General features: G+C 37.3%; 1 protein-coding gene across 1 annotated transcript in view; it reads right to left on the bottom strand.

Annotated features, from left to right (window-relative positions):
- Positions 1 to 27,662, bottom strand: part of RPS6KA5 (ribosomal protein S6 kinase, 90kDa, polypeptide 5) — an 82,469-nt gene that overhangs the window by 17,795 nt on the left and 37,012 nt on the right. Inside the window, exons 5-8 of the mRNA XM_014947008.1 lie at positions 25,147 to 25,262; positions 24,251 to 24,358; positions 8,925 to 9,008; positions 5,454 to 5,557 (exon numbers count right to left, since the gene is read on the bottom strand). Coding sequence (XP_014802494.1) covers positions 5,454 to 5,557; positions 8,925 to 9,008; positions 24,251 to 24,358; positions 25,147 to 25,262 — 412 coding nt within the window. The remainder of the gene's footprint in view (positions 1 to 5,453; positions 5,558 to 8,924; positions 9,009 to 24,250; positions 24,359 to 25,146; positions 25,263 to 27,662) is intronic.

Genomic DNA, 27,662 nt, shown 5'->3' with positions numbered 1-27,662 from the left:
CCCTTGGCTCAAACACAGTCACCTGGAGCCAGTTGCCCATGACCACGTAGGATAAACGTGTTTCTTGATGTTCAGAGGCAACCTCTTACCAAGGAGGGAGACTCCACCACCTCCATGGGCGGCCTGTCACCCTCACAGGAAAAAAGTGTTTCTTGATGTTCAGAGGCAACCTCTTATGTTTCAGTGTGTGCCCACTGCCTCTGGTCCTGTCACTGGGCACAACTGAAAAGAACTTGGCTCCCTCCTTTTTCAGTACCTTAATCATCTTTGAGGCCCATTGCTGGACTCTCTACAGCATCTCTGTGTCTTCCTTCTACTGGGGAGCCCAGAATTGGACCCAGTACTCCAGATGTGGCCTCACCATTGCTGAGGAGAGAGGAAGGATCACATCCCTCAACCTGCTGGTACTTTGTCTAATGCAGCCCAGGGTAACATTTCCTGCCTTTGACACAAGGGCACATTCCAGGCTTGTGTACAACTTGGTGTCTATATATCTATATGCACACTCTATTTATCTGTATGCATACTCTCTCTATGTGTCCTCTCAAAATATGCAGAAGAAGCACTTAGAATGCCTCCACTAAACACAGACAAAGATTCTGAAGCTATGAGAGACTGTGAGGCTGAAATCATATGAGGTTGTGGCAGCACTAAAATCTGAATTGTTGTATGTCTCTGAGGGAGCTTAAGTTGATCACTGCAGGATATTTCTAAATGTTGTTTAAGGTTACTGATGACATATCCTTACAGTCTGCTATCCCATGGGAAATCTTTTATCTTCAAATACGTAACTTCTTGGATTACTCCAAAAATAGATGCAAACAGACTGTTTCCTAAATAATCTTGTCCTGCCAGCGTGGAAGGACAAAAACAAGTTCAATATGCACATATCCCAAGGGTTGTTTCTGCTGACGTAGTATTCAATTTCAAGCAAACAAAAAGACAAAGCAAGCAAACCTCTTGGTTTAAATAATGGTGAAATGAGATAGGACAACACAGGCTGAGATTTAAGATGGATTTACATCTTTACATGACTTAAGGATAATCCGCCAATAAGGGTCTAAATCCCAGCCACTCTGTCAGCAGAAGTAACAGCAACCATAAGCCTTGTCTTCAACTTCTGGACACACTTCACTTTACAGAAAAGGAGAAGAAAGCACAATATTGCCAAATGATTTCTTAATTTAAACAGCACTAAGCAGGAGGATTCTTACACTGTAGGACTGGTGGAGAAGTAAAGATTCAGCCTCTTCAGAAAACATCCAGTTTCAGAAAGGGGAAGTGGGTCAGGAAGTAAGGAAACCTTCCTCTTTAAGAGAGAAGATAGGACATCTTGATAGTAAAATTGCTTGATTTACAGGAGGGCCAACAAAATCTTCTTAGCTTGAAAATCACTTCAGTTAGAGGAGTCCAAGGAAATGTATTTTATCAACCTTTCTGATGACAGAATCAGAAAGGTATATAACAAAGATCCTGGAAAGAGACAAGTTCTCTTTGGGCTCTCAGAAGGGCCAAAAAAACCCATAAGCCAATATTTTTTAAAATTGATTTCTAAAGCAATGGGATTGAGACTCTGGGATGTCCTTAGAATCCAGGAGAGAAACTGTAGCACATTTTCCTTTCTGAAAAATGTCAGAGATTACAGATGGGCAAGTCAGATAAAAATTTGAAAATGTTGTGGAAACTGATGCGGAATTGGAATGACTGTTTCCCTAATTAACATGGGTAACAGAACAAATGAACCCAGTTCTGTGCAGCCTCAGAATATCAGTGTTTGTAGCCATATTGCTGCTAGTGAATGCTAACAATCAGAATCTTCCCCTTGTCTCGGGCTTCTGATGCAAATACAAGCATTCGTGTAAGAAAAAGAGGGTGGAAGAAACATAAGCAGTTAAAATCTTTTATAGAACCCCGCGCTTATCCTTCTAATTGCAAATTTCCAGTTACATATTGCATGTCTTGGGTCAGCATGAGAACTGCAAGAAGTTGTACCATTGATGTGGTAACTGAGCAGAGACTTCCAGCTGAAGCCAAGACAGGTTTATATAGGTTTACAGAACTTTTCCCATTACTTGACTTTCTGCTCTTTGGGTAGAAACCACTCCTTAAATTCTTGGGGGAAGGAAGCTCCTATAAAGATCACATCTGTCAAAAAAAATAGCATAACTATTTTGCCAATACTAGTTTGCTATAACAATGTATTTTACCTAATGGAAAACTTCCATGACAACAGCATCAGTAATTACTGCCTTTTCCCAACATTTCGGTTTTAAATTCTTTCCCTTTACAGGCAGAATTAACCATGAAGTGGTATTTAGCTATATAAAAAGCAAGTTATTACTATATTGAGGGGTATGTTCCATCTGTTGACCCTCCTAGAGCCCACTGCAGGGAAGGCAGCATTTTGCCCTGTTGCAGAAGCCGACACCACATAAGCTGCACTTATAAATGCCAGTGGCATTCGTTCAGAAATACTTTTGAGGTTGATTGATACTATAAAATATTAATGATACTCTGGTTCACAGAACCACACTACAGAAGCAGTGAAGAATGAAGTTAATTTATTTAGAAGTTCCAGGAACTACTTACAATTGAAGTACACGAAGCCCTATACACATTAATTAGGATGGAAAGCAAGCTGCCAGAAAAGAAGGACCATATGGGATGAAGATGTGAGAGAGCAGAAATTGGTTAAGACTAATCAAGTAGCTTGATTAAGTAAAGAGAGTCTGGCTTCACTAGTACAACTGAAGGGTAAAGTCGCTCAAGGCGACTAAGAGTAGCCCATAAAGTGATCAGAGGAAGGGAGCTGCATGTGTCAAAGTCCCTCCCAGGATTTCTGTGCTTTTGAAAGAAGCTACGGCCTTTTAGCATTAACCATCATTTCCTTTCCTGAATCACCTCCATCCTCTTGTACTGGACAAAACTTCAGGCTCAAATTTAACAGCAGATAGCCATTGCGCCACACAAGGGAATAAAATTATCTAAAAATATTGAAGATTACTTTCCAGCTAGGTAAAACAAAAGAAGGACCTGGATTCATTTAGAAAATGACTTCTTTCCTTAAAACTCAGAAGAATCAAAGGCCATGGAAACTACACTTTCAGGGCTTGTGATAGAGTAACAGGAAACTGAATTATCTAAGTCTGCTGCAATTGGCAAGTTAAAGCGTATTTAGGTTAGAGAACACAATTTCTGTTTAGAATAACTTTGCCATGAAGAAAGAAGTTTATACCAACTGGTGTCTCTCTGCCAGGGCTAGTGATTTCATTACCAGTGGCAACTGTAAATATCTGATGAAATTATCTACAGTTCAGTTTTTCATCAGTTTAGAAAGGAAATGAAACTAGAAAGATCAAAGATAGTCAAGGAGAGAATTTGAAACCGATTTAGTTATAGGTGTAAAATTATCTAGAATCTACATCCCAATTCAACAGAAAACTCTACAGAAAAGGTTGTACTCATAATCAAAAGAATTAACAATTTATTTTTTTAAAGGACATCAAGTGTAAACTGCAAATGTATCGTGACAAAATTATTGAAGAAAAAAAGAAATAAAGATTGTAGCTTCTAGGCCAGACAGGCTTAGGATAAAGACAGGTACTGAAAATACAGCTTTTATTTCTTCAAGGAGCTCAGTGTACTGACACCAGAGAAAAATACCAGGAGGGCATTTCTGAAAAGTCATGAATACGGTAACAAGAATTTCTAAGTTGAACAAGCCAGCATGTCAGGAAGGATGGATTATTTCTTTTGGGCATGCTCTCAAGCAAGTAGCTCAACAGCTTCCCAAGTGTCAGCAAACTCTACACAGTCCCCATCTGTATAATAAAACTATAAGAATTTACCTTCTAAATTTATCAAAATGAAAGCTGAAAGACAACAGGATTGCTGTCCATAAATGTGTAGCATAAACACCAACCAGAACCAACGCACAGTGAGCAACACCACAGTAAACTTTCCACTCCTGTATTTAGAGTCAGGAATTAGACTATTAGCAATCAGAGGATGGGTGCTTGCAACCTTGCATTTTCTCAGCTCTGAATTTAATCTTAAAATTAATCAGAAAGATTAAGATATTAAAGAACACAAAAGGACCTATCAAAAGACAGTCAAATTCTATAGAATACATATCTGAAAAGTTTACCAGTTTCTGGGAAACTCCGGTCAAGGTTCTCTCTAAAAAAATTCTTAACTCCTTCAGAATTCCATTTAGCAAATCTTGGAAGTCAAAATTACCAATTCAGACATGGCATTAAGTAAGCAATCAACAAAATTTCTCAAAATTTCTAACCGTCAGAAAGAGTTAATTTAAGTTTTAACTCCGTGATAATGACCAAGAGGGTGGATTCCCCTCCTCGATGTATTTTTTCTAGCAGCTCTTGAAGTTTCCTGTTCTGGTAGAGACCTAGAAACCAATAAACAGGTCTCAAACTTCCAAGAAATTGCCTGAATTTGTAACAGAAGCAAAATAAATTATCTAAATAATTGTTGTATGTTCTGATGCCCATTATAACCTTAAATATCAAGTGATTCAGGTAAGAGTCAGAACCATGGTAATACATTTCAACAGGAGCAAGACTATTCTTAGTTTGGGGACTGGATTTACAAGCTCCTCTTGAAGGCTGTTACTAATTGGTGCAATTTAAGTCCTCAACACCCTGCTCCAAGAGAAATCCAGTAACCGGAAATGTTTGCTTTCCTATTGAGAAATAGGGGAAATGAAATATGGGGAGATTTCAGTAGTGTGTTTTAAGCAAGCTTGTTGCATTGTCTTTAAAATGGTCCAACGCTTTTAGATAGGTACTGAAAACAAACCTTTGAAGTCTAGAGATTACTGAAGGTAACAACGCTGATAATCACAAAAAGCTTACATGTAAAATATAAGAATGACACAGGTTATTTCATTTCCCCAAGTGTTATAATAGTTTCTTATGGCTAGAACAGATGGTGTTGTTTCATGTTATACACTAATAAAATAAATATTACCTCTATCAAAATGGTGGGAGCAGGATACATCTGACTCTTTAAACCCGTGGTCTGATGGACTGATCTAGCAAGAGCTGACAAAAATCTAGCTAAAAATATGTTTCATTATGCATTAAGATTTTGAATGGGATAATTCTATTTACATACTAGTTTCATATTTAATTTGAGTTCCTTTTCAAGAGTAAACATGCAACCGGGTTCAATATCTACAAAGCTGTGGTTCGACTGTGGTTTAAACAAAACAGGTCTTTTGTAAAGGTCAGTTCTATTATTTCAATAACCTGTTGAGGTTACTAAAACCTGTTTCCAGATGTCATTGTGTTAAACAGAACTAGAGCACCTAAAATGTTACCCTGGTCCCACTATATTCCTAAATTTTAGATTAATACTCTCACAAAACATGTATTATGGCATAAGCATCACTTTGTGAGCAATTGTGTGTGCTTCACTGGTTTGAATCTTACCTAGAAATCTCTGCTTGGGAATTCTTCTCTCCATCAACTGTAAATGGTGATGCTCCAGTTAATAATTCATACATAAGAACACCAACACTCCACCAATCAACAGCCTACAGAACAACAATAATTACCTATGTTATGACATGTTGAAGTAAAACTGTTAACAAAAGAAGGAACAAAAGGACACACCCAGAAATCAACTAGCAAGGGAAGAGCCCATCAATACAAAGGCAAACATATCTATAATAAAGCATAAACTACAGCAGTACTGATTGTGGGAATTTTCTATGATAAATTAATTTTATTTTGCAATCTCTCTACTTACCTTCTTCAACTAATTTCTCATACTGAACTCTTTCAACTGAATATGGAAGTTGCTTTTTTTTTTCATCCCTCAGAATTCATTTTTATTTTTCCTGTTGTGAAAGGGTAAGAATTCTAAAACGTACTCAGAGTAACAGAGGAACCTAAGCCTTGCTATGTAGTGGAACCTGAGCTGTTAGGAGCTTGAGAATGAAACTAAGGAACTTTCAAAAAGCACAATTTAAGAGTACAAGTCACAGTTCATCAGGGCACATGAAAATGCTGTGGAACTTTATCTTATACTCCCTGGTAACGCACATGATCTTTGGCTTCCTATATACTAATTGTATTATTTGTATCTCTGATATCTCGTAACTTACAAATTACTCCTCTCTTCAAAAGAAAAGATGCTACTACGAATAATAAAGGAAGCAGTTTAGTCATTTCAACAACATTAATTTAACTGCAGGTGTTTGAACTTCTCAGTTTTACTTCCATGAAATTTGCAAACCAGTGAAACAAGTTCTGTTTTACTTATGTTGACAACATTAATACAATGCAGGAAGACTGTTAGTGAAATAATAACAATTTGGCCTCTTTTTTTGTTTTTTGTTTCAAGATACACAGAATTTAATGTTTATATATTCAGCCATGAATATAGTTCAGAAGGACTAGTTGAAGAAGCCTCTGTACTGTTAGTAATTATCTTTGCAAATACACAATGATCAGAGAAAATCCCAGAAGAATTTTTTTCTTGGCATGTTTTTCCAAAAGAAAAGGAGGTTCAGCAGAATCAGAAATCAAACAAACGAAAAAAAAAATACTGACATACTAGAGCATGTATTTTAGATAAACAATATGGGTATCTAGAAGAGATTACAAATAAAAAGCATAGACTAATGAGAGCATAATATACTACAGCAATCGCATTTCCTCTTTTTTAATAAGACCTTTAAGTTGCTAGATATGTAGTAAATACACTAAAAACCTTCAACACTACATCACACAACACTTCCAATGGTGAGGGGCAAAGAGTGTGGGGTGAAAACAATCACCATCATACATGTAACTGAAAAATCACCCTCATTTATCAGGTGATGCTTGGTATCAAACTGTGAAGCTATTTCTTAGAGAATACTGTATGGCTCTGCATCACATCTAATGAAAATATCAGATAGGATCAAATGGCTCTGCATCACATCTAATGAAAATATCATATAGGATCAATCAAGGACAACAGAACAGAGATTCCCCTTTAAATCAGCAACTCATTTTATAAGCACTTTTGTAAGCACTTTAAATCAGCAATACTGAATTTGCCAGCACTTGAGAAGATGGAATCACAATTCAAAGTGACTGACGCATCAGAGAGATGCTCTGAAACTGGAAAGACTAAAGTAAGAAACCGAGTGCAGGAAAGAGCTTCAATTCATAAGTCTGTAAAATCCCATTTTTAGTAATGACTAGGCAAGCACTATGGTAGAAAAAGATGCAGAAGTTAGAGTGGAAAACAAAGTAGATGTGAGACAGTGACTAAGTGAAACAACACCACACATTCTATTTCATGTTAATACAAGAATCAGAGCAGGAATCATTCTGCTTTACTCCAAACTGCCCACTGAACAACTGCACAGCTGAAACACTGTGGTCACTACAGTCCTCCCGACGTGAACAAATACACAGGCTAACTCAGACCAAGAGAGAAGTAGAATGCACAGAAAAGGAGAAGAAAGAACTTTCTCAGGCAAAGTCAGACAGACTCTAGTTAGCCTAGAAAAAGGAGATGAAGGGCAACATAACATTTTCCAGTGCTTAAAAAAGCTGTTATAAAAGGAGCTGTGATCAACTATATTTTGTGACCCCCAACAGAAAGACAAGTCAACTCAATCTACAGCAAAAAACCCCACCGACTTAATATTCTCCAAAACGCCTCAGTATAGTGAGCAATCTGAAGAATTTATCTAGGAATACTGTAGAATTCTTATGGGGAGTAGGGTGGGTTTTTTTGTTTCCAATATCACCTGTGAATTACGTTTGTCTTGATCTTTCCCATCAATTACTTACACTTCAATTTTTAATAAAACTTGAGCTAAACAGAATTAATTTTTACAATCTGAGAACATTTATAATATTAATAACATTAATAACCAGACAACAGGTTTCCCTGATGTACACCTTAAAAAAAAATATATCAGAATTAGCCACAAAACAGTCATTTTTTCACTTTGAACTAAATACTCTTTTAATTAAAAGGAAGTAAATGTCAGCTAAGTTTTTTGTCTCACTGCACATTTAGAATAAATTTTGAATAGAACCCAAATGAGTCTCAATACCCTTATAAACATGACCAAAAATATATCATATTGATGTTTTTAAATTTAGGCAATAATTTACTGTTATGGTTTGAGAAAACCCACAACAATCTATTGTCGTTTAGACAATTATTCTATTACCCAATGACCCCTCCCCACCTGGAAAGGGGAATCGGGGAACACAAAGAAACACAAGAGTTGAAATATAAATGGATTTAATAGACTAAGACTAAATAATTAACAATACTACTAAAGAACCGGTATTACTCCCGATACTGATATAAGATATACAAGAATTACATTCAGCTAATTACATGAGTACGAAGCTGTGCACTCCCAGCAGGGACAGCAAATGGCGGACACTGTGAGCGCAATGGCGTCAGGAGGAAGGGAAGGCCTCAGGGGTCCGGCACCGGGGCAAGGAACTAACTGGATCGCTGCCATCAAGGGAGAGAGAGCTACGCAGCAAACTTTTCTAATTTATATTGAATGTGACGTTCATGGAACGAAATAATCCTGTTGGCCAGCCTGGGTCAAATGCCCAGGCCTTGCTCCTCCTTGTCCCTGCACCTGGCAAGGCTCGAAAACACTAAGACCTTGAATCCCACAGAGCCTGGCTGGCTATAATGTAAATATTTTCACAAATTCAGACACTAGAGTCTTCTAGAAGTGCAATTTTCCCCAGCATTAGAAGAAAAGTTAGTCCTGTGTCTCTCAACCCAGGACATCTACTTTAGGACAACCTGAAATAAGGCATGTTTAAGTAAGACACTATTACATTTTACAAAAACCCCTCAAGTTGAGCAACAGTGTTGCCTAAAGAATTAATTTCTTTTCAGTGATGAACATAGATAGAACATACCTTATCGTGTCCTGTATCTCCTCCTCTTACAATATCTGGAGCCATGTATTCTATTGTTCCACAGAAGGAATATGCTCTCTCATTCTAGCAAAAAGAAAGAAAAAAAAATTCATGTCAAACAGTTGTATTATACAAATCACAGGGGACAGATATGGCTAACAGTTCCAAGATGCTGGCAGCATTCTTCTCCAAATAGCTCAGAACTGCTAGCTAAATCCTATTCCATCACATGTAGAGATGTATCACATAATGCTATGGAATATTTACAGTCTTCTATGAAAAAATAAAATGTCATAGGTTTGTGTGGCAGTCTAAGATAAGCACACAAAAATTAAAGTATTGCTATTTTAACAACTTTCCCATAACTCTAAATGATCTAAATGTTTCAGAACTACCCAAGATTCCCCAAGGTAATATAGACACACATTCTGAAGGCTGCAATATCAATACTCTAGACAACAAATGAAACCTTTCCATTAAAAAGAGCATTTCATTGTACGATGTACAATTTGACTAAATTAGATACAAGATCCTTTGGGTTCCCCATATTTAGGAATTTACTATGACCTCTAGAAAAGTAATTTTCTTTCGCAACACACACATAGATAAAAAACACAACATTCTCTCAAGAAGAGACTTGGAGAGAGACGAGAGAGAGAAAGAGAAAGGCAGACAGACAGACAGAGTTGTAAATTTAATTTTATTCTACACACTGAAGTTATTGCCTTGATTATGCTCAAGACTAAGCTGCTTTCACAGGCATGTATTAATTGTTCCCTGTTAGCGATTTACCTTTGAGGTCAACATGAGGTCATGCTGTACCTTGCTAATGACGAAAGCACATGTGTTTGGGCCATGCAAGACTGTTCCTCCCTTATCCTTCAAGCTTCTAGCATTTTGGGGAGAGATGCTGACAGGTCCTTTAAAGAAGAGTGTTCAAAAAAGCAAATATTTCAAAAGTCAGGTTTTACATTTGTAGATTCAGATTTGGAGTTTAAAACAGGTGCTATATAAGAGAATGTACTACACTAATGAGAGGAAGCTCTTAAAAGTAGAAACAGTGCTCGGTGCTACCCTGAGGCATAAAAATTAAAACAGTCCAACAGCATATTATTCAACTGTATTTATTAAAATACATATACTGTGACTGGTTTGGGGGGTAAAAGTCTAAGTTCAAAATAGTTAAAGGCCTCATTTTGCTCAAATATTAACTTGAAATACTAACTTCTGTGACAAAAACCGTAAAATAATAAACTTTTAATGATTCTACTTTCTTTTGACACAACTATTGTTCCTCTTTGATTATCTTTTCCAGAAAGTGTTATCTAAAAGAAAAATAGTGTGAAAAAAAGCAAAAACCCAAAAAAAAACTTGTCAGAAATTCTTAGCTCTCCATCCTGGCATAAGCCAAACTAAAGCTATCCATGTATCCCTCTGTGCAGTTTTCCTTCAGCTGAGAGGGAGGGAGGGGGAAGGAAGGGGAAGAAGGAAAAGGAATGGGAGTGAAAAATACGAAATGAAACTGTTCTTCACTTGCTACCTCTTCTGAAGAAGGAGGATAATGCGGCTTGAGATTTATGAAACCAATTTATAACGCTTATATAGCAAAAGAAATGGGTGAAACCCACTATTATTTAATTCGCTGCAAATTCAGCAAATCAGCTGCAAAATTATGTCTTTTTTTGTTTCCACACTGTGGTAATACAGCTCAGCTAAAAAATACTACAATGACAAGAAACAGACTGGGGAGTTGTACAGAAACAGATACGGTGGTACAGCAGAACCCTTCTGATCTCAGGTACCCTTTGCTAGCAAAAAGACCCACTAAAAACACTGCAAAACATGCACAATTATTAGTAGTAGCTTTTTTAAGGAACAATTACAATCCTTAATAAACATACCTAGTGGTTCTGATTTTCAATTATATTTACTTTTTACCTTTTACAATCATTTTAGCTTTTAATATGAAAGATGGAATTTCTGAAACAATATTTGAAAATTAATTTTATTTCTTTCTTAAATTCATGTCCGAGGTATATTTTGTCCCTTCCATGCAGTGTTTAAAACCCCCCAAAAAATTGTGTAAGTTTAAAAAATTGGTATTGTATCATTTAAAATAATTTCTTATAATTAAATTTTAATATGAAGAACTCATACTGTAAGTCACAAACAAGCATTTATAAATTGAAAACACTCTGGGATATATTTGTAATGAAATTTATAAAACCCTCAACTTCTCATCCACAGAGGTAAGCACTTGTATCCCTTAGCTCTTGCTTCCTTTCCAGTTTGGAAGTGCTCTATTGCTGAAATTCAAGGCTGAACAGAGCTGAGAACAAAGCAGATATGTTCTTAGCAAGAAATTTAGGAAATAGGAACTCAGCATTAGGTAGGGGAAAAAAAAGGACCAACTGAGCATCTTCTTCACAATTCACACTGATTTGCCATTACATTCTGGTTCCAGAAGCCCTGCTGGAACCAGTTTATGGCTGTTACAGGGTGACCATTAAGACAAAACACTCCAATACCAACTATTTATAGGTTTTTACGCAACCACACAAAAAAACTCAGAGGACCCCAGCACTCCCCAGAACATGAACAAAGCCAACTGCCTGAAAGCAAAGCATTCTCGCTCCACTGAAAAGTGACAGATTTGCCTTAATAAGACGCCACAAGAAGACCTGACTTCAGCCAGTAGAGGACACAAGGTCTGGATACTTCTTTGTTTGACACCTCTGTTCAGGTCGTCTTTTGTTGAAATTACAAGTCCCACCAACCACATCTGGCTGTTCCTTACAGAACACAGATTTTGTAGTATTAAGTTTCCCTAGGAGCACTTATGTAAATTTGTCATGGTTAAACTTGCTTTTTACAGGGAGTCACTTATCGTCTTTACTGTTATGCATTATATGTGGGTTTAAAACCATTTCCAAAGAATGTTACCTCTAATAATAGTTTCCTCTTTTGTCCTGTTCTGGACTCCCCAATACAAGAAAGACACAGATATACTGGAGACAGTCCAACAATGGGCCACTGAGAAGATTAAGGTACTGAAGCAGCTGAAGAAAGGCCGAGCAAGCTGGGACTGTTCCACCTGGAGGAGGGAAGGCTCAAGGGGATCTCATCAATGTAGAGAAGTGCCTGAAGGGAAGGTGCAAAGAAGATAGAGCCAAGTTCTTCTCGTTAGTGCCCAGTGACAGGACCAGAGGCAATGGGCACACACTGAAACACATAGAGGTTGCCTCTGAACATCAAGAAACACTTTTTTCCTGTGAGGGTGACTGAGCATTGGCACAGGTCACCCATGGAGGTGGTGGAGTCTCCCTCCTTGGAGATACTCAAAAGGCTCCTGGCCATGGTCGTGGGCAACTGGCTCCAGGTGATGTGTGTTTGAGCCGAGGGAGTTTGGACCAGGTGACCTCCAGAGGTCCCTTCCAACCTTAAACATTCTGTGACAAAAAGTCACTGGAAGTGGTATTCCACCATTCATTTCTGAAATCACATTTCACTCACAAATCAGGCATGCAGTTCTCCCCCCAAAATTTCAAAAACCACAATCAAACCCCATGTTGTATGTTGCCTCTCCCCTTAAATTTACATTTCATTCAACCTTTATAACATAAATCCAAACTCCAGAATCCACATTTTTAACACTTCCCTGTTATGAGATGTAAGGCAAGAAAGGAAGTTATTCCACAACACCTAGACTTGGGTCATCTACAGGTAAATTCTCATCGAATGTGCACATCTTGCAAATATTCAAGCTTAAGAATTTTTTGCCGAAGGCAGAATGCTCACACCTGCAACGTTTTGGTTCCCTCTTCTGAGTTGCAGAACAGCAAACTGACACTAAAGGAAGGAAATGGAAGCGTGGCGAACCCATCTTTAATAACTCCCTATGAGGATACTGTCCATCAAGAGAAATGTACAAGCCATAGAAACACTAAGCAGAAATGCATCCATCTGTTGCCAAATTAGCTGCTTGTACAAAAGACAGACTGAGCAAACTGGAGCATGCCATCTGACCATTAAAAAACGGGAGCAAAAACATGAACAAAGAAAAAGATCAAAAGGAAGTCTTCAAAATCCACAAGATTTTGTTTCAGAGGCCCCTCGAACAAAACAAAAACACATCAAAGCAAAGCACCCAAACAAAAACATGAAAGAAGACTACAGAGGTGTGAATGCTGAAAATACTAACACAGGTAAAACACAATAAACAAAAAAACCTACTTCTGGAAAGAAAAAACAGATGCTCCATCTAGAGCTTCCCCTTCTCCTACCCGTCCCACCATGGGGGCAGCGAACAAGCACCCACCAGGTTAAACCACAACAGGAATATCCCACGTACACTTTTATACGTGAGCATCAGGGCCAAGGAGAGCACCCATTTGCCCTACAAACATTGATTTGGGAAAATGCTTCAGAGCTTGAACATTTGTGATTTCATCTCCTAAGTGTGAATGTGGATATGGAAAGCACTCAAGTGTCTTAATGCAGTCATTCTGCCATTTAAAGACATATTATTGAATGTTTAAATATATGGTCTTTGAAGCGTATCTTCAACTTGACAAACTGCATTTGGACAACATATGCCCCTGCTCTAACAGAGACTTGGGTCCTACAACCCCATGGCTTATTTTAGTCACTACAGTCTTTGTGCAAACAGATTTTAGCTAGAGAATTAGCCAAGTATTCACTGAAACCATTCTTTTCAGTGTTCACAATTAGGACCTGCTCCTCCAACTACATGAAAAGTCACCTTTGAAATGAAACAGGCTGCTTCTCCAACTACTTAATGCACAAATAGTTTGTTCTTAACTGAGCTGGACTACTACCCTGAGCATCAGATATGACACGCTCTGAATATTCTTTCAAACCCAACTTCTTAAATGAATTCTGGAGATTAAAAAAAAAAAAAAAAAAAAAAAAAAAAAAAAAAGACTCTCCACAAGTCTGCTGAAGAATTCTCCAGTCCAGACAAGAATTATTTACTGGTTCTTGTCACATTTTTGTTATGGAGAAACAATAGAATTACCATGCATGTCCTGGCTGGGTTCTTCCACAGATTTCAACAACAGCCTTAGGAGATTCCTATGCTTGTCCATACTTGTTAGCTGGCAAATTAAATTGCTTCACTCAATCTGACCTTGTCTTTATAAGGTTTCAAAATGTTATGACCTAGCAAGACGAAAGTAACGCTTAACTGTTGTTGGAGGTACTCTGAAAACCTTGTTTAAACTTGCTATGTGATTTCAATCTAACACAGGTATGGTCTTTCTACTTAAAAGTCAAGGACAATTCCTCCTTATTGCACAGGTAGTAAAACTCTCCATACCAACTTTCAGATCAGGTATACAGATGAAAAATCAAAACTGATGAAAAACATAGTTTAGCTAAAACTCTGCATATCTTAGGACTTCTCTTTAAGCAATCACTTAAGAGGTATATCTCATGGGAAAGTGTACACCATGTGAGACACTGTTATGTTTCCAATTTCTATAAAATCCTCAGGGCTGCAAGTAAAATCCACCACTCTTCTTTGAAAATGCCTCTCACCTACAATAAATTGGAAGCAGTCTGTGTGTAATATATATGACAAAAAGAAAGGTGGCCTCCAAACCAACACTTTAGAACTGGTAAAATTATGATCATATAATATAAAGACCTTGCTCTGAATTCTATTTAGCAAATAAACATTCTAGCCCATGAAAATCTGTAATCTTGATTGCTATTTGTAAAGTATTTATAATCCAAGTTTTCTTCTCTGATAGAGGGTAAATCACCTTCTATTACCAGGTGCACTGCATGTGGTAATTTCTTGGGAGATAAAGATGCCAAAAAAAATTTCTTTGCACAGGGCTAAGACTAATAATTGGGGAAACGATCACAAGGAACAGAAATGAATGGCAGATGTTAACATTTCTTTAACACCACAGTATTGTAATTCCTGCACAAGATAGTGCATTTCCAACTTATGTTCTAGACTAAATAAGATCCACAGAGATGCTATGCTTTTGGCTCTCCGAAGTTCAGCCAATTCAATTGCTTGCTGGTACCACAAACTACAAGGAGAAGAAACACACAGAGAGAAGCTTCATCCTTCAAGTCATTAATGTTTCCTAGGTACATCAACCCATCTCTAACCAGAGGCAGTTAACCTCTCCTGCAACATAGAGAAATTCTATTTCTTTAGTGCTTAATACAAATTCTAAACAGGAAACCCACAGAAAAATTTCCACAACTTCTCATACGCTACTTCTCACATGGTCTGAACTCTGTGTGGTGAAGTCTGTGCTTTCTTTTGCGTCAGCTACAAGCCTAGGAGAAGTAGTGTCAGTCTCATCAAACAAAAGACATACAATAGTTTGTATCACTTTGTTTTGAAGATTCAACAATGGTAACTAATATGCCTGGGGTGCTCTCATGAAGGCTTTATTAAAAAGTATCTGACTTTGTATAAGAGTGTTCAAGAGTTCCTTGGCACTAGTTTTAATTGAGTGTGCAGAAGTCCCAACACTCCACTTAAATTCTTGTAACTGGTACCTGGCTTGGACTGTGACACTTTGCCTGGTGATGAACAAGTCATCCCAAATGAAACCTGCATGTTACCCTTCCACAGAAGCTCTCACTCAAGAAGGTAAGGCAGAAAAGCAGACTCAATTCAGATCGAGAAATGGCAGCAAGAGGTAACAGTACTGGAAACGTGCTAAATAGGCCGTGAATCCTCTTGAAGAATAATGCTCATGTGTCTTTGTGGGGTTCCTGCAATCTCCTAGTGTGCATATTTATGGGTATCAATATAATAGGAATAGCTTCAGCCACAATAATACAGCCAACGACCCTTCTATTTCGTGGTTTTACCAATTTCACAGTTAACAATGAAGAACATTTTAAACAATGCACACTAAGCTGTCCCTTCTAATCATTTTAATTATTCAGTATGTATTTGGAAATCGACAGAAGCATCATTCTACTATTTTTATGAAGTTGTTGAAAAAAGTAATTAGTTGAGAAATAAGCAAATTCAAACAGTAAAGGCTAGAAAGGATATACTATGCTACTGCATTCAGAAGTAAGACTCAGACTTAAGTAGGGGTATAGGTCCACCTAAAGAGTTTCACAGGTTATCAAATGAAGTCATTTTCTTGTTCTCTGAACAGCAACATAGAATCCATTTCTTAATCTCCTCAAATGCCTGAAGTGGCTGATCATTTCTAGGTACAAACAGATGGCAGTATCTCTACCTGTGCTAGAGAAGTCTGTGTTGCTTTTCACTTGACTAACCCAAGAAAATATGCTGGAGTAAAACTACCTTCCTTAACTGCATAGACCTCTAAACAAATGTTTCAAGTCCAAAGTCAAACTTAACTTCCTGGTTGCATTAATTAGATCCTCTCTGGGCTCTGTCAGTAGTACACCAAATAACATGAATTTTAAAAAAACCCACAGCAGAACTTCTGGACTACAAGGGCCAGTATTGTTATTGTTGCTATTTTGTACAACTACGAGTGGATGTAATTAGAGTTCTGGAAGCCCTAACTTTGGTTTTGACTGTAAACATAAATACTGAAAACTTTCCTAGGATAAGCATGTCAGGGGCCTGAGCTCGACAGGCTCTGCAAACTCTTCCCCTAAACCTCAGAGTTAAGCCATCTGTGCTCAAGACCAGCACTGACAACACAGCTGAGTAACCTGTGTGGAACCTTGTCAGGTGCCTCCTCCACCTTCAGCTGGGAGCTAAAGTTCAGGCTCTCATTCTTGACCCTTGTGTTAGTGACACTACAGGTACAGCTGCACTTGGCCATGTACCTCACTGGTCCTGATCCACCACCTTCAAATCCCAGCTTGACCTCAAGCCGCCCTTCTCACGACACGCTTGTCTCGGTTCCTATAGAAAGACTGTAAGACTGAAGAACTTAAGACTCCTTTTTACAAGGAGTCATATGGAAAAGATGAGGGGTAATGTGTAGAAGTTACTCCTGGGGAGATTCCAGTTGGACACAAGAGAAAAAAAAAATCCCAGTGAGAACATCAGCCATTTGGAATAGTGTCCCCAGGGAAGTGGTGGATTCCTCAGGGTGCTGGGCCATCTTACCTAGACTGTGCTTTTGCCAAGAAAGGTTGGACCAGATGATCCTTGAGGTCCCTTCCAACCTGGAATTCTATGATGCTGTGTTATTAAGTAAGCCATTAGAGTTCCCTTGATAAGTTTAATGAGAAAACCAGGATCATAGGACAAATAAAAAGAATGCTGTTGTAAATAGAAATTTACTTGCCATGCTGTAGAAGCCACACAGCAGAGGTGTTACTGTCAAGCTGACGTGATGAATGGATTTTGCATTTCAGGAAAATCACAAGTAAGGAATGAAAAGCCTAAATACCGTGCAGAAACAGGCCTTGTACCTTCAATGAACCTTAGAGGTCATCCTATCTGAAAGTCATTTTATTGATATTTACCTCAAAATAAAAATGCACCAAGAAAAAACACAAACCACCTGTTCCCACAGAAATAAGATCTGTCTGAATTTAGGAAGGCATATGAAAACTGACAGAAAAGCCCCTCTCATGGCTCAAAGATGTGATGTAGGTGTAAAATGGAAAACAAAAACCCTATTCCAAAAAAGTACATGCCAGACTGACTGGTTTCTTCTTTTTTTTTTTTTTAAATAATATTTTTTATTCTTTTGGGAGCCTCTTCGGTAATAATACCCACACATAGCACTGGGTAAAGCAGCTGCCCATATCAGAAAAAGTACAGCTTCACCCAAAGAGCTCTCAGCCATGGACTGCTGTTTCTGTAGCTGTAACTTCTACCTGGGACCAAAACTCTGATCTCTGTAGGAGATACAGGAGGAAGAACAAAGCCAGGAAAAATGCTAGTACACTAGTTAGGACTGCTCTGCTGCATTTGACAAAAACATAACGAAGATTGTAGTATGAAAGTAAGGTCTAGACTAGCCCAAGAATGGTTGCAATATGGCAGATCAGAGATCCAGTAGTTTGAAATGTCATCTCAAGAAGAATTAATAAAAACATAAATGTATAAAGTAATCTGAAGTTAATTAAAAATCCTATAATGGTGGCTGCTCCTACTTGAAGGAGGCAGTTAAGTCCAAATACCACGTTAGTTACTACACCTCATGCCAGAGCTAGACACATACTTACGATTTCTGCTTCCAAAACAGATGTGGTATCAGGCTACTGAATTTTTCAAGCAAGAATGAGATTTGCCTGCCAGCAGCTGCCATAAGAACAGGCACTTAAAAAGGAGAGCAAGAACAGCTAAACCTTGTATAGCCAAGAAACCTGCGACCCCTGCAGCTTTGGCCCCAAAACATAACCCAATGCAAGGCTAAGCCCTCATCTAATGTCGAGTGGAGCTTCAAGAAACCCTTTTCAGTTTTATACAACATCTATGTTTCCTTTTGCAGTGCAAGGCAATTGCAATTCTGCAAGGAATTCTTTAAACCAGTTCCCAATGCTGGATTTGTAAAGCAAATAACTAAAAGAAAACAAAAGTCTCAGTTCTGCAGGCAAAAAATTCAGAAACAGCATATTATTGTGTGGGAGGAATGCAAGTATGTACCACTGTCATCCTGGATGAACGTTTTGTACTAGGTTCTTCTCAAAATTCCAGTTTTTGGAAGACTTGTTTTTTTCTACAGCATCATCTTTTGAGAAAAGAGAAGTAACTACCAAAAGAGAAGAGAATGATATAGAAAGCGAAAACTGAAAAAATTCTCTTTCTTCAAATAAAAGGAAAATTATAAGGTGTAAAAGAGGACTGATTCTGGGAAGAAATTTTACTAGCTGCCACTGCAACTATTGATTTTTAAAAAGGAGAACATAAAGAAAAAAATGCATAGGAGATGTCAAATAGCATCAGAGAGCACCAGACATAAGAAGTAGAGGAGTGGAAAATTTTGTTCAAATGCAATCCATCTGGTTTACATTCATTTTCATATGGCCATGAACCTCTGGTCATGTAAGTTTTTCACAGGTGGTCACCCAAGTTTCATGGAAGTTTGGTATTCACAGTAATTCAAGAGGTTAAAAAAAAAAATCTATGAGAGAAAGATTAATGAGATGGTAGCATTTGCACTCATAAGGCTACTTTTTTTCCCTTGGTAAAAAGAAACAGCATTTTCTAGATTTGACTACCAGGACATTACTTTAAGATCCAATAGAAGATACCGGGCTACTTAACACACAGATCAGTATTTCTCCCCAAAATGTGATTTTTTTAAAGTGGTATATTACATTAAGAAAACAGTATCATTACAACAGTCATTGCAAGAAATCATGATCTGTCTTGCAAAAATTCTTAACAGCACTTTGAGATTTTGGCATCAAAATGTATTTTGTGCTACACAAATCTCTGCATTACTCTTCCATGCTGGGAAAGCACAATCATCTTTGCGATAAGCATCAAAAAAGGGAGACCTCCTGGGCACAGTCACCTGATCTCCAATGACCTGGTTTTGCTATTAAATGAGTCCAGTTCAGTTACGTGCCTTAAGAGTGTTTAGTATGTTTTCAATATTCAATTTCAGGACACATAGAACAACCACAGAAGTAGAACAATTAAAGCAAAAAGGTTTTGCTATTCTTTAATTTCATTTTCCAAAATAAGGGAACTAATGAGCAATTGTCCAGACGGATACATAACCAATGTTAACTTCTGTGGACTAACTTCACTATTCATTTTACTCTTTCTTCCTTTTTCCTCTTTGCAGAAATGGAAATCTACTCCTTACAACTGTGCTATGTCTACATTACTGAACAAAACTAAAACACAAGCAGATGTAGTACCAGTCATCCCCAGTATGGGCTATTCCCAGTCATCTTCGCTGGAGAACGCTCCACATTCAGATGGTGCACTATCAAATTTTCCATGATCAGACATTATCCAATTAATTGGACAATTATAAAGCATCTTGTAAAGTTAAGTGCACAGCTAACCTACCAGCTGACTCAAGTAACATGACAGTTCATACAGCGTTTTAAACAAGAGTCAAATTGTAGTCAGTTCCCTCTGTTCTGGGCTACCCTTAAACTGCTCCAAGTATGTGTACAAATCTCTGCCTACTTCATCTACCAAAATCCATAGTGGACTAATCACCTTTTCATCATTTTTCCTTTAATGAAATTTCCTTTAAAACCTATTAAAATTACATAGTCATTTTCTTTGCAGAACAAACCGTTCACTCAACCAGCTAATAAACAAAAACAAACAACTCCTCAACAGTGAAAAGCATCTGACAGTCATAACTAAATCTGCAACTCGGATCCAGAGATTTTCAGATGGGAAAACAATCATGTATCTGAAGTATTCACCTACACATCAGAATTACACAGAGAGCCATCCAACACACTCAGGTTACAATTCCTCATACAGAATATCTACTCTTATATTATTTATTACTAAGGCATTTGTATGCTCTCAGTTATATTGTTTGAAGACTGACAACGTTCAGTATTCACTGCATAATTTTCTTTGAACTTCATTAAGCAAACACAAAAACTCCAAAACAAACAAGCTAGTACAGAAGCTGTGTACCAATGCAGAAGAATCGAGCGTTTCACTAGACTCTGGAAGAAAGTGTACTTTATGAGATTTAATTAACAATAAAAATGTTAATTGTTATGCTTCAAAAAAATAGATTACTGCTACAGTAATTCAATTATGGGTTCAGGTTAGTATATATGGAGATCTTTATATCTTAGAAAAAATAAAGTATTATTTTTAGCGCAGTTACAGAACTAACGGAAATGTGAGAGGGGAAAAAAACATTTAAAAAATGAGGTAGCATTTTAAGAATTATCATTAAAATGAAGACCGTACCTGATGACTAGGTTAAACTGACACTAACCAAATCAAAGCAATTACAACATACAAGCAGAGCTATTAATGAGATAAAAAGATAGGAATATTCCTAAACCACAAATTCAGAAGACAAAGATACTTCAACAAGAAATAAGATGACAAAAAAAAGCCCCACCAACTTAGGGTTTTTTGTTTTTAAAAGGTAAATGAAATGCAAGACTCTTGAAAAAAAACAACCAACAGCAAGACTGAAGTGATTGCACTTACACAATGAACAAAACTGTGTTGTAGAAGTTTCAATACAAAGTCTGTCAGTCCTAGCAATTCCCCAAGCACCCAATAATAATTTATATTAGTGTCATGTGCAAATGCATTCTACATCCCAGTTAGACAGGAACCCAACTGAGATGCATGAAAGCACAAGGCTAAAAAGTGTCTTTTTTTTACCCTGATTTTCTTTGCAATTCAGTTGAGAGTTAAAATTCAGAAAGACTAACCTTAGCTTCATCACAGGCTAATTATGCAAATGCCATAAAAATTAATACTAAAGAGATACTATTCATTTCAACCTCTAATCTCTTTCTTAATCCCATTCTATGGTTAGGCGAGTCAAAATGTAGGTCTTCATGACATACTAAATAAAATTTGAATGTAAGAAGTCATTTCATACCTAAATACCTCTTGATACTGTCCTATCCCATGTAAAAATTCATTTTTATTCAACAACTTTATTCTGGTCAGATTATTTCCTCTTTTTTGCATGCAAATACAAGCACATGGATTTCATTTTAAAGATAAAAAAAGGCAAAACCAGATTGCCATTTCACTTGTACAAGACAAATTTCTGGTTTTAGCAAAATAGTAGTATGAAAAATTTTAGAGCTCTTAAAACTGCACTGCTTTCAGCTTGAATTTGTAATTCTTGCACATTGTAAGCACTTTCATATAATAATTGTAAAACAAAGGATCCTTGACAACACACTCTTTACACTCATGCTTCAGTAGCTGCATGGCAAACATTAATGGGTTTCTGTTTTCCTCAAAGTCTCGTGCATTTCCTTCCTTTCACACAAACAGTGCTTAGGAAAAGCAGCTTCCCAGCTCTTCATTGTTTAACAGTCAATTAATCTGCTATAATTATTATAAATGTCAAGAAACAGTACATTCTTTTTATTATAAACCAACTTCTGTTAGATTCTACACTTGCTCAGGTACCTGGAAATCCTTAACAACCATCAGATTAAAGCATGAATAATAAAAACATTGAACTATGGTATTTCCTAGGAACTATCCTTCTACAAAACCATCCGAAATTCAAACACGCAGGGTAAAGAATCCTCTTTGATCAGAGCTCTAAACATAGTACCTGTTTATAATTGCTGGTAAGTTTTATACATTCTCAATAACCTAAATATATCTTGTTTCAGAAAATACAATCCAAAGAGGGGGGTTTACTAGAATAAATTCCACTTGCGCAAATACACTTTTTTAATGGCAAAGTCCTTGCAAGAACCAGGGTGGGCCAGGGAAGAAGCCTGAAGGAAGGAGGAGAAAGGAGAATGCACTGCTCTTATTAAACTGCAAACGCTACTTTTATCTGACTTATGCAGTTGTGTAATTTTATTTAAAAGTGCTACCCAATAAGTATGAAAACAGATCTAAAGCTACACAGTTATACCGGGAAATTCTACCTCTTGTAAGTACACTGGTTCAGAAGTCAGTTAAGTATCTTTTGTAACACAAACTCTAAGTGTTCTAGTAGTAGCTGAATTGTCCACAGAAAATACAGTATGAAATGTCAGTTTCTATGTGGAAATGGGTCCTTCTAATCATATTTAGGTTCAGCAGCTAAACCTAAATGGCACACAAAGACTGTACTCAAGTGCAGACAATTTTATAAGGTTTTGAAAGCAAACGATACAATCACAATTACTTTTTTTTCGCCTCAAAAGAGGAAACATTGAACATTTTTGACAGGGAAGAAAAATATTAAAATGTGAAGGAGAATATGAGGAAAAAAACATGGAAAAATGAAGATAGTTCTGAGGTATGTACTGAAAACAGAACGGATTAGAGTCAGAGGAACCCACATTAGATGACCAAGCAGGAACTGATTTATTTAATGACTGGAGAAAGAGGAATTCAATTCAGAGGGTGAGAAAAGCCGAGAGGCATCTCTGATGCTTCACCAAGTCCTGCCCTTTCCATGCCTGCTTGTAAATGTTGTCCTGAAGGTCAGCACAGATGATAAATAAGCCTATTTCCTAAATCATCTGGTTTGAGACTTAAAGAAGGCCCTGATTCATTATGACACTCTTATCACAGGGAAGACTTCAGCTCCATTCAGCTTTGCCTCAAAGGCTGGAGGAACACTCTTTTCTCTCCCATCTCCAGTAATAGCACTCCGTGTGCTTTACTTTGTCTCTTGTGCCCAACACAGCTGCCCTCAACTTGAAGCTTACATTCCCTTAGCCATACCTTTGATTTTTTTTTCCTTGCTGAAAACTGCATCTCTCTGTACTTCCTCTCTTGCACTGGTCTGGCAATCTGCTGCTAATCCCTTGTTGTGCCAGTTGAACCTCCTCTTGGTTTCATGCTATGATTTAAGATGAATTTACTGACATTATCTGTACTATTTTCCTGCCTCAGAAAGTCATATTTTGTATCTCTTAAAATGGTACCTCCCAAATCCTACCAGACTCCATTTGAAATGCAAATATTCTAGAGGAAACTACCAGTTATCTATTTTTAGAAAATCCCTTTGCTGCTTTTCACAAAGACTTTTAGATCTGCAGTCCTAGATTTCAATGCCTCTGATACCTAAAGCAGAAGGCAAAAAATAGCCATCTTTAAATTATCTCAGAAATAAAGTCCTGTGCAATTTTGTCTCCCTGAAATCTAAAAAGCATATTTGAAGGTACAACTGTACCTTACAAATAATTAACAACCAACGTCAACAGTCAGAGATCACTATGTTAGGTACTATGCACATATTTAATAAGAGGTAAGCTTTTATCCGAAAAAGCTTGCAATTAAGCTTATCAAAAGTGACACAAAGACGTGCGAAAGAGACAAGATAATAATACATTAATTACTATTAGCATAGAGAAGAGTCATAGCATACCATTTGCCTAGTCACTGCAAAGTATTAGCACAGTCAAGCGTTTTTAAAAAGGCATCTGAAAATGATAATGTAAGTGGCTTTTCAGACTCATGTGGATCTCTCCTTTATCACATAAAGGGCAGGAGGGAGCACAAAGGCATTGCAGGAAAAACTAGAACAGACAAAAATGTCTGACACCACTGGCAGGCCAAAGACTAATGAGCTGAAAAAAACCAAAATCCAGCGAAGCAGCCTACTAGATTTTGTTCTATGAAGAGCCTAGAAGGCAGTTTTTCTCCCCTCTCAAATGTGTTTATGATTTCAGTGAGACAGAATCTGACTTTGTGATCTTGCTGGATTCTGTCCTTCCTTACTGGAGATTCAAATACTCACCTCATCAGTAAGAAACTCCTTACTCAGACCAAAGTCTGTCAGCACCACATGGCCATCGGAATCGAGGAGAATATTCTCAAGTTTTATATCCCGATATATAATCCCCAACTGCAAACAGAAAATAAGAAGTATTTCCAAATCAGTGTAACCACATCAAGAAGACATTGAATGCATTTAAATACAAAGGCAACAAAATTCCCATTATTGAGGTAACCTCACACCTGAAAGTTGCACCTCAAAAAAGGACAATTTTAAAATGCCTTTGAAGAAATAACTTTGAGCGGCTTAAAAATTCTCAGAAATTACAGTGTGTATTAATGTCTTTAGATTTAGAAGACATACTATGTCCTTTGAATCTTAATGCGACTGAATACTTGCTGCTAGTGTGAAACTCAGTCCAGCTTTCATTAAGAACGAAAACAGATGCTTCTGTAATATGTTCTAGACCATACACACATGCTTTGCGATAATCTACAAATCTACTTACTACCTCTGAAAACTGTAACGCTTTTCATGTCTACAGTTGTGCCAAAACTTCAGAACTCTGCTGTTTAACTGTTTCAGAAAAAAGGACAATTGAAAAATAGTGCAGCCCAAACAGTGTTTATGTTGACTATAAATTCATTTTACTGACGTAGCCCATTTCATAAAGGCTGCTAAAAATTAACAATCATTTGTCAGTAACAACACTCTTCATGCTGCAGACAAAAACTTGTAGCCTTAATCTGGTGCACATGAATAGACACTTCATTGGGAAGTATTTCTAATGTCTCATTGCAAGATAAAGCTACTTTGAATTTAAAACAATCTAAAAAAATAGTTCTCCTTACTGACTTCATATGATGAGAAAAGAATATACTTGTAGTTCCACAAAATATAGGATAAAGGTACTTTACCTTGTGGAGATGTTCAAGTGCCAAAACGATTTCCCCAATATAAATTTGCACCTCATTTTCTGAGAATCTCTCTCTGTGTGAAAGGTGAGTAAACAGTTCTCCTCCATTTATATAGTCTAAAAAGTAGAACAAAGAACCTTTATTTTCATTTTCTGACAACTTAATTGTCTTATTGGAATACTAATAGGTACTTTGTAAATTATGAAATAAGTTCTGGGATCAGATGCTCTTACTCTATTTAATTCAGTAATATTACATCATGTTGGACAATACTCAATTTCCTTTTCAGAGCACTGACAGAATAACACGACCAACTTTTAAATAAGCAGCAAAACCATAAAATAAGCCTCAAATATCCATAAATTATAAAGACGAGTATTTCTTACAAAAAAAAAGTCTTTTAGTTATTTAGAAATATGAAAAGGAGTACAAATGATATGTACAAACAGAATACTTGTACACCCTTACGAAATACTTCAGAGCAACAAGGCATACTGACGTAAAGACAACTAAAAAGAACAGGTATCAGGTGAATTAATCAACTATGGGCAATTTTAAGTTTTACCCTTTGCAAGGGGAACTGTGATGGTAAAACTTACTGGTTGAGATTACTTAGACATACATTCCCTCACTGAAACCACACTTCCATTCTTTGCAGGGTATTACAAAGGGTTTCCCCACAGTCAGAGGTGGGGGGGGAAGTAATTACTACAGCAGCACTCCACTGCAACACAAACACATTTAGGAGGCAGAGCTGTTGATGCTAACAGGGTACATTGAAGTTGTTGATTTGCAGCCCCACAGCCCCATATTGTATTAGAGATTTACATATACAGAGCCAGGAACACATCCCACAGCATCTTACTCAACATTTTCTTGAATGTGGTTTCTACAGATTCATTGGTACAGCACATAAACCCATTAGAAAGGTGCAATCCTATTATAAGTTAATACTTTAAGGGAGAAGCATCTATACAAGTTGTAGACATTCTGACCTCTCTCCTGTTTTTTTAGTTCTCCAGCTCTGTTTTGGAAGGAATATTAGTGGAATCAAACAATGTGAGGAAGGGTATTTATCTAGATAAGTAAGTATATGAAAAAAGAATTATGATAAAGTATAAATAACCCACATTTTACCATTGCTTCCTTCTTAAAAAAAAAAAAAAGAGCTTCATCATTCTTATCATGTAGAAAACAAAGATATCAATTTTTCTTTTAAATATTTCCAATCAGAACTTCTAAATTAGTACAAGATAAGGACTGAATTCCCAGGCACGGCTCTAAGGACTGTGACAGATACAAACCAAAGCTGCCACAGGAGTGGCGGAATAAGCCCAATTCTGTTCAGGTTATAGCACTAATCACAGCCCAATAAAACAACCAGCCTTCAGATTCCTGGTGCTAAATCAAATGCACCACTGAAACAAGGTAAGGGGGAGAGAGAGGGAACTAAAAAAAAAAAAATCTATTACCTCAATATAAACTCCATCTGACAGTACAGATTTTAATATTTTGTGAAGTGTTAGTAGGTTAACCTCATATGACAAGCTTTGTATAACTGGTACTCGCATGGATACAACACTTCGCTCTTTCAATCATAGCTTGAAGTCAATCTAAAAACTAGGATCAACTCCAAACCCTGTATTCTGGAAATCTGGCAGAAATGCTACTGCATGTCTGCACTTGATCCAGACCAAATTCATACGGCTCTGTAATCTGACGGCACAAAGAACTGCATTAAACAGTGCACTGAGGCTCCAGTTCTAAACACTCTTGGAACTGAAACGACACGCTGCTCACGCACTGAGTTCAGCTGGGTAAGAAAAACAAAGGCAGAGAGACTGGCTTCCCCAAGAATTCAGAAGCCTAACACAAACTCCAAAACTAAATCAAAGAACTGATTTACAAAGATTTACATAGTGAGACATAAAAAACTGGCAACAAACAGTTGGGTTTTTTTCGTGAGGGAGGGTGTGAAACCCAGGTGAATATATTATAAAGTAGCTTTAGGCCACATTAGATAGAAGAGATTTTTGCTCTTACAAAAAAGCAATTAAAAGAAATTCTTAAACCTCCTCTAATTATTCCCTTTTTCTGCTAAAAAAGAAGGAAAATAGGACCTTTCTGGCCCAAACTGATATTCTGATGATGGATTCGCATAGACTTTGTGAGAAAGCAAAAACTGAAACAAAAAGCCCTTACTTATAGATCAGTTTTGAACTTCTTGCTTTAAACATCACCTTATCATTGTGTTAGAGCAGGCGTGTGCCCAGTCTGCTCTATCTGCTACGTAACATCCTTCAGAGCTGGGTTCCCTCCTCTTTGATTCTTACAAGAATATAACACCAAGCTTTTAATTCTCCGTTCATATAAGAGGTTTTTCTGACCTTCTAGTTATCCTTGGCACCTAAATTTCATAGAATCATGGAATGGTCTGGGTTGGAAGGGACCTTGAAGATCACCCATTTCCAACCCCCTGCCCTGGGCAGGGACACCTCCCACCAGACCAGGTTGCT

The sequence above is a fragment of the Calidris pugnax genome, unplaced genomic scaffold (assembly GCF_001431845.1).
Source record: "Calidris pugnax isolate Ruff unplaced genomic scaffold, ASM143184v1 scaffold127, whole genome shotgun sequence".
NCBI classification, from domain to species: domain Eukaryota; kingdom Metazoa; phylum Chordata; class Aves; order Charadriiformes; family Scolopacidae; genus Calidris; species Calidris pugnax.
Note: the sequence above shows the minus strand (reverse complement) of the source record. Positions and strands in the feature narration are given on the sequence as shown.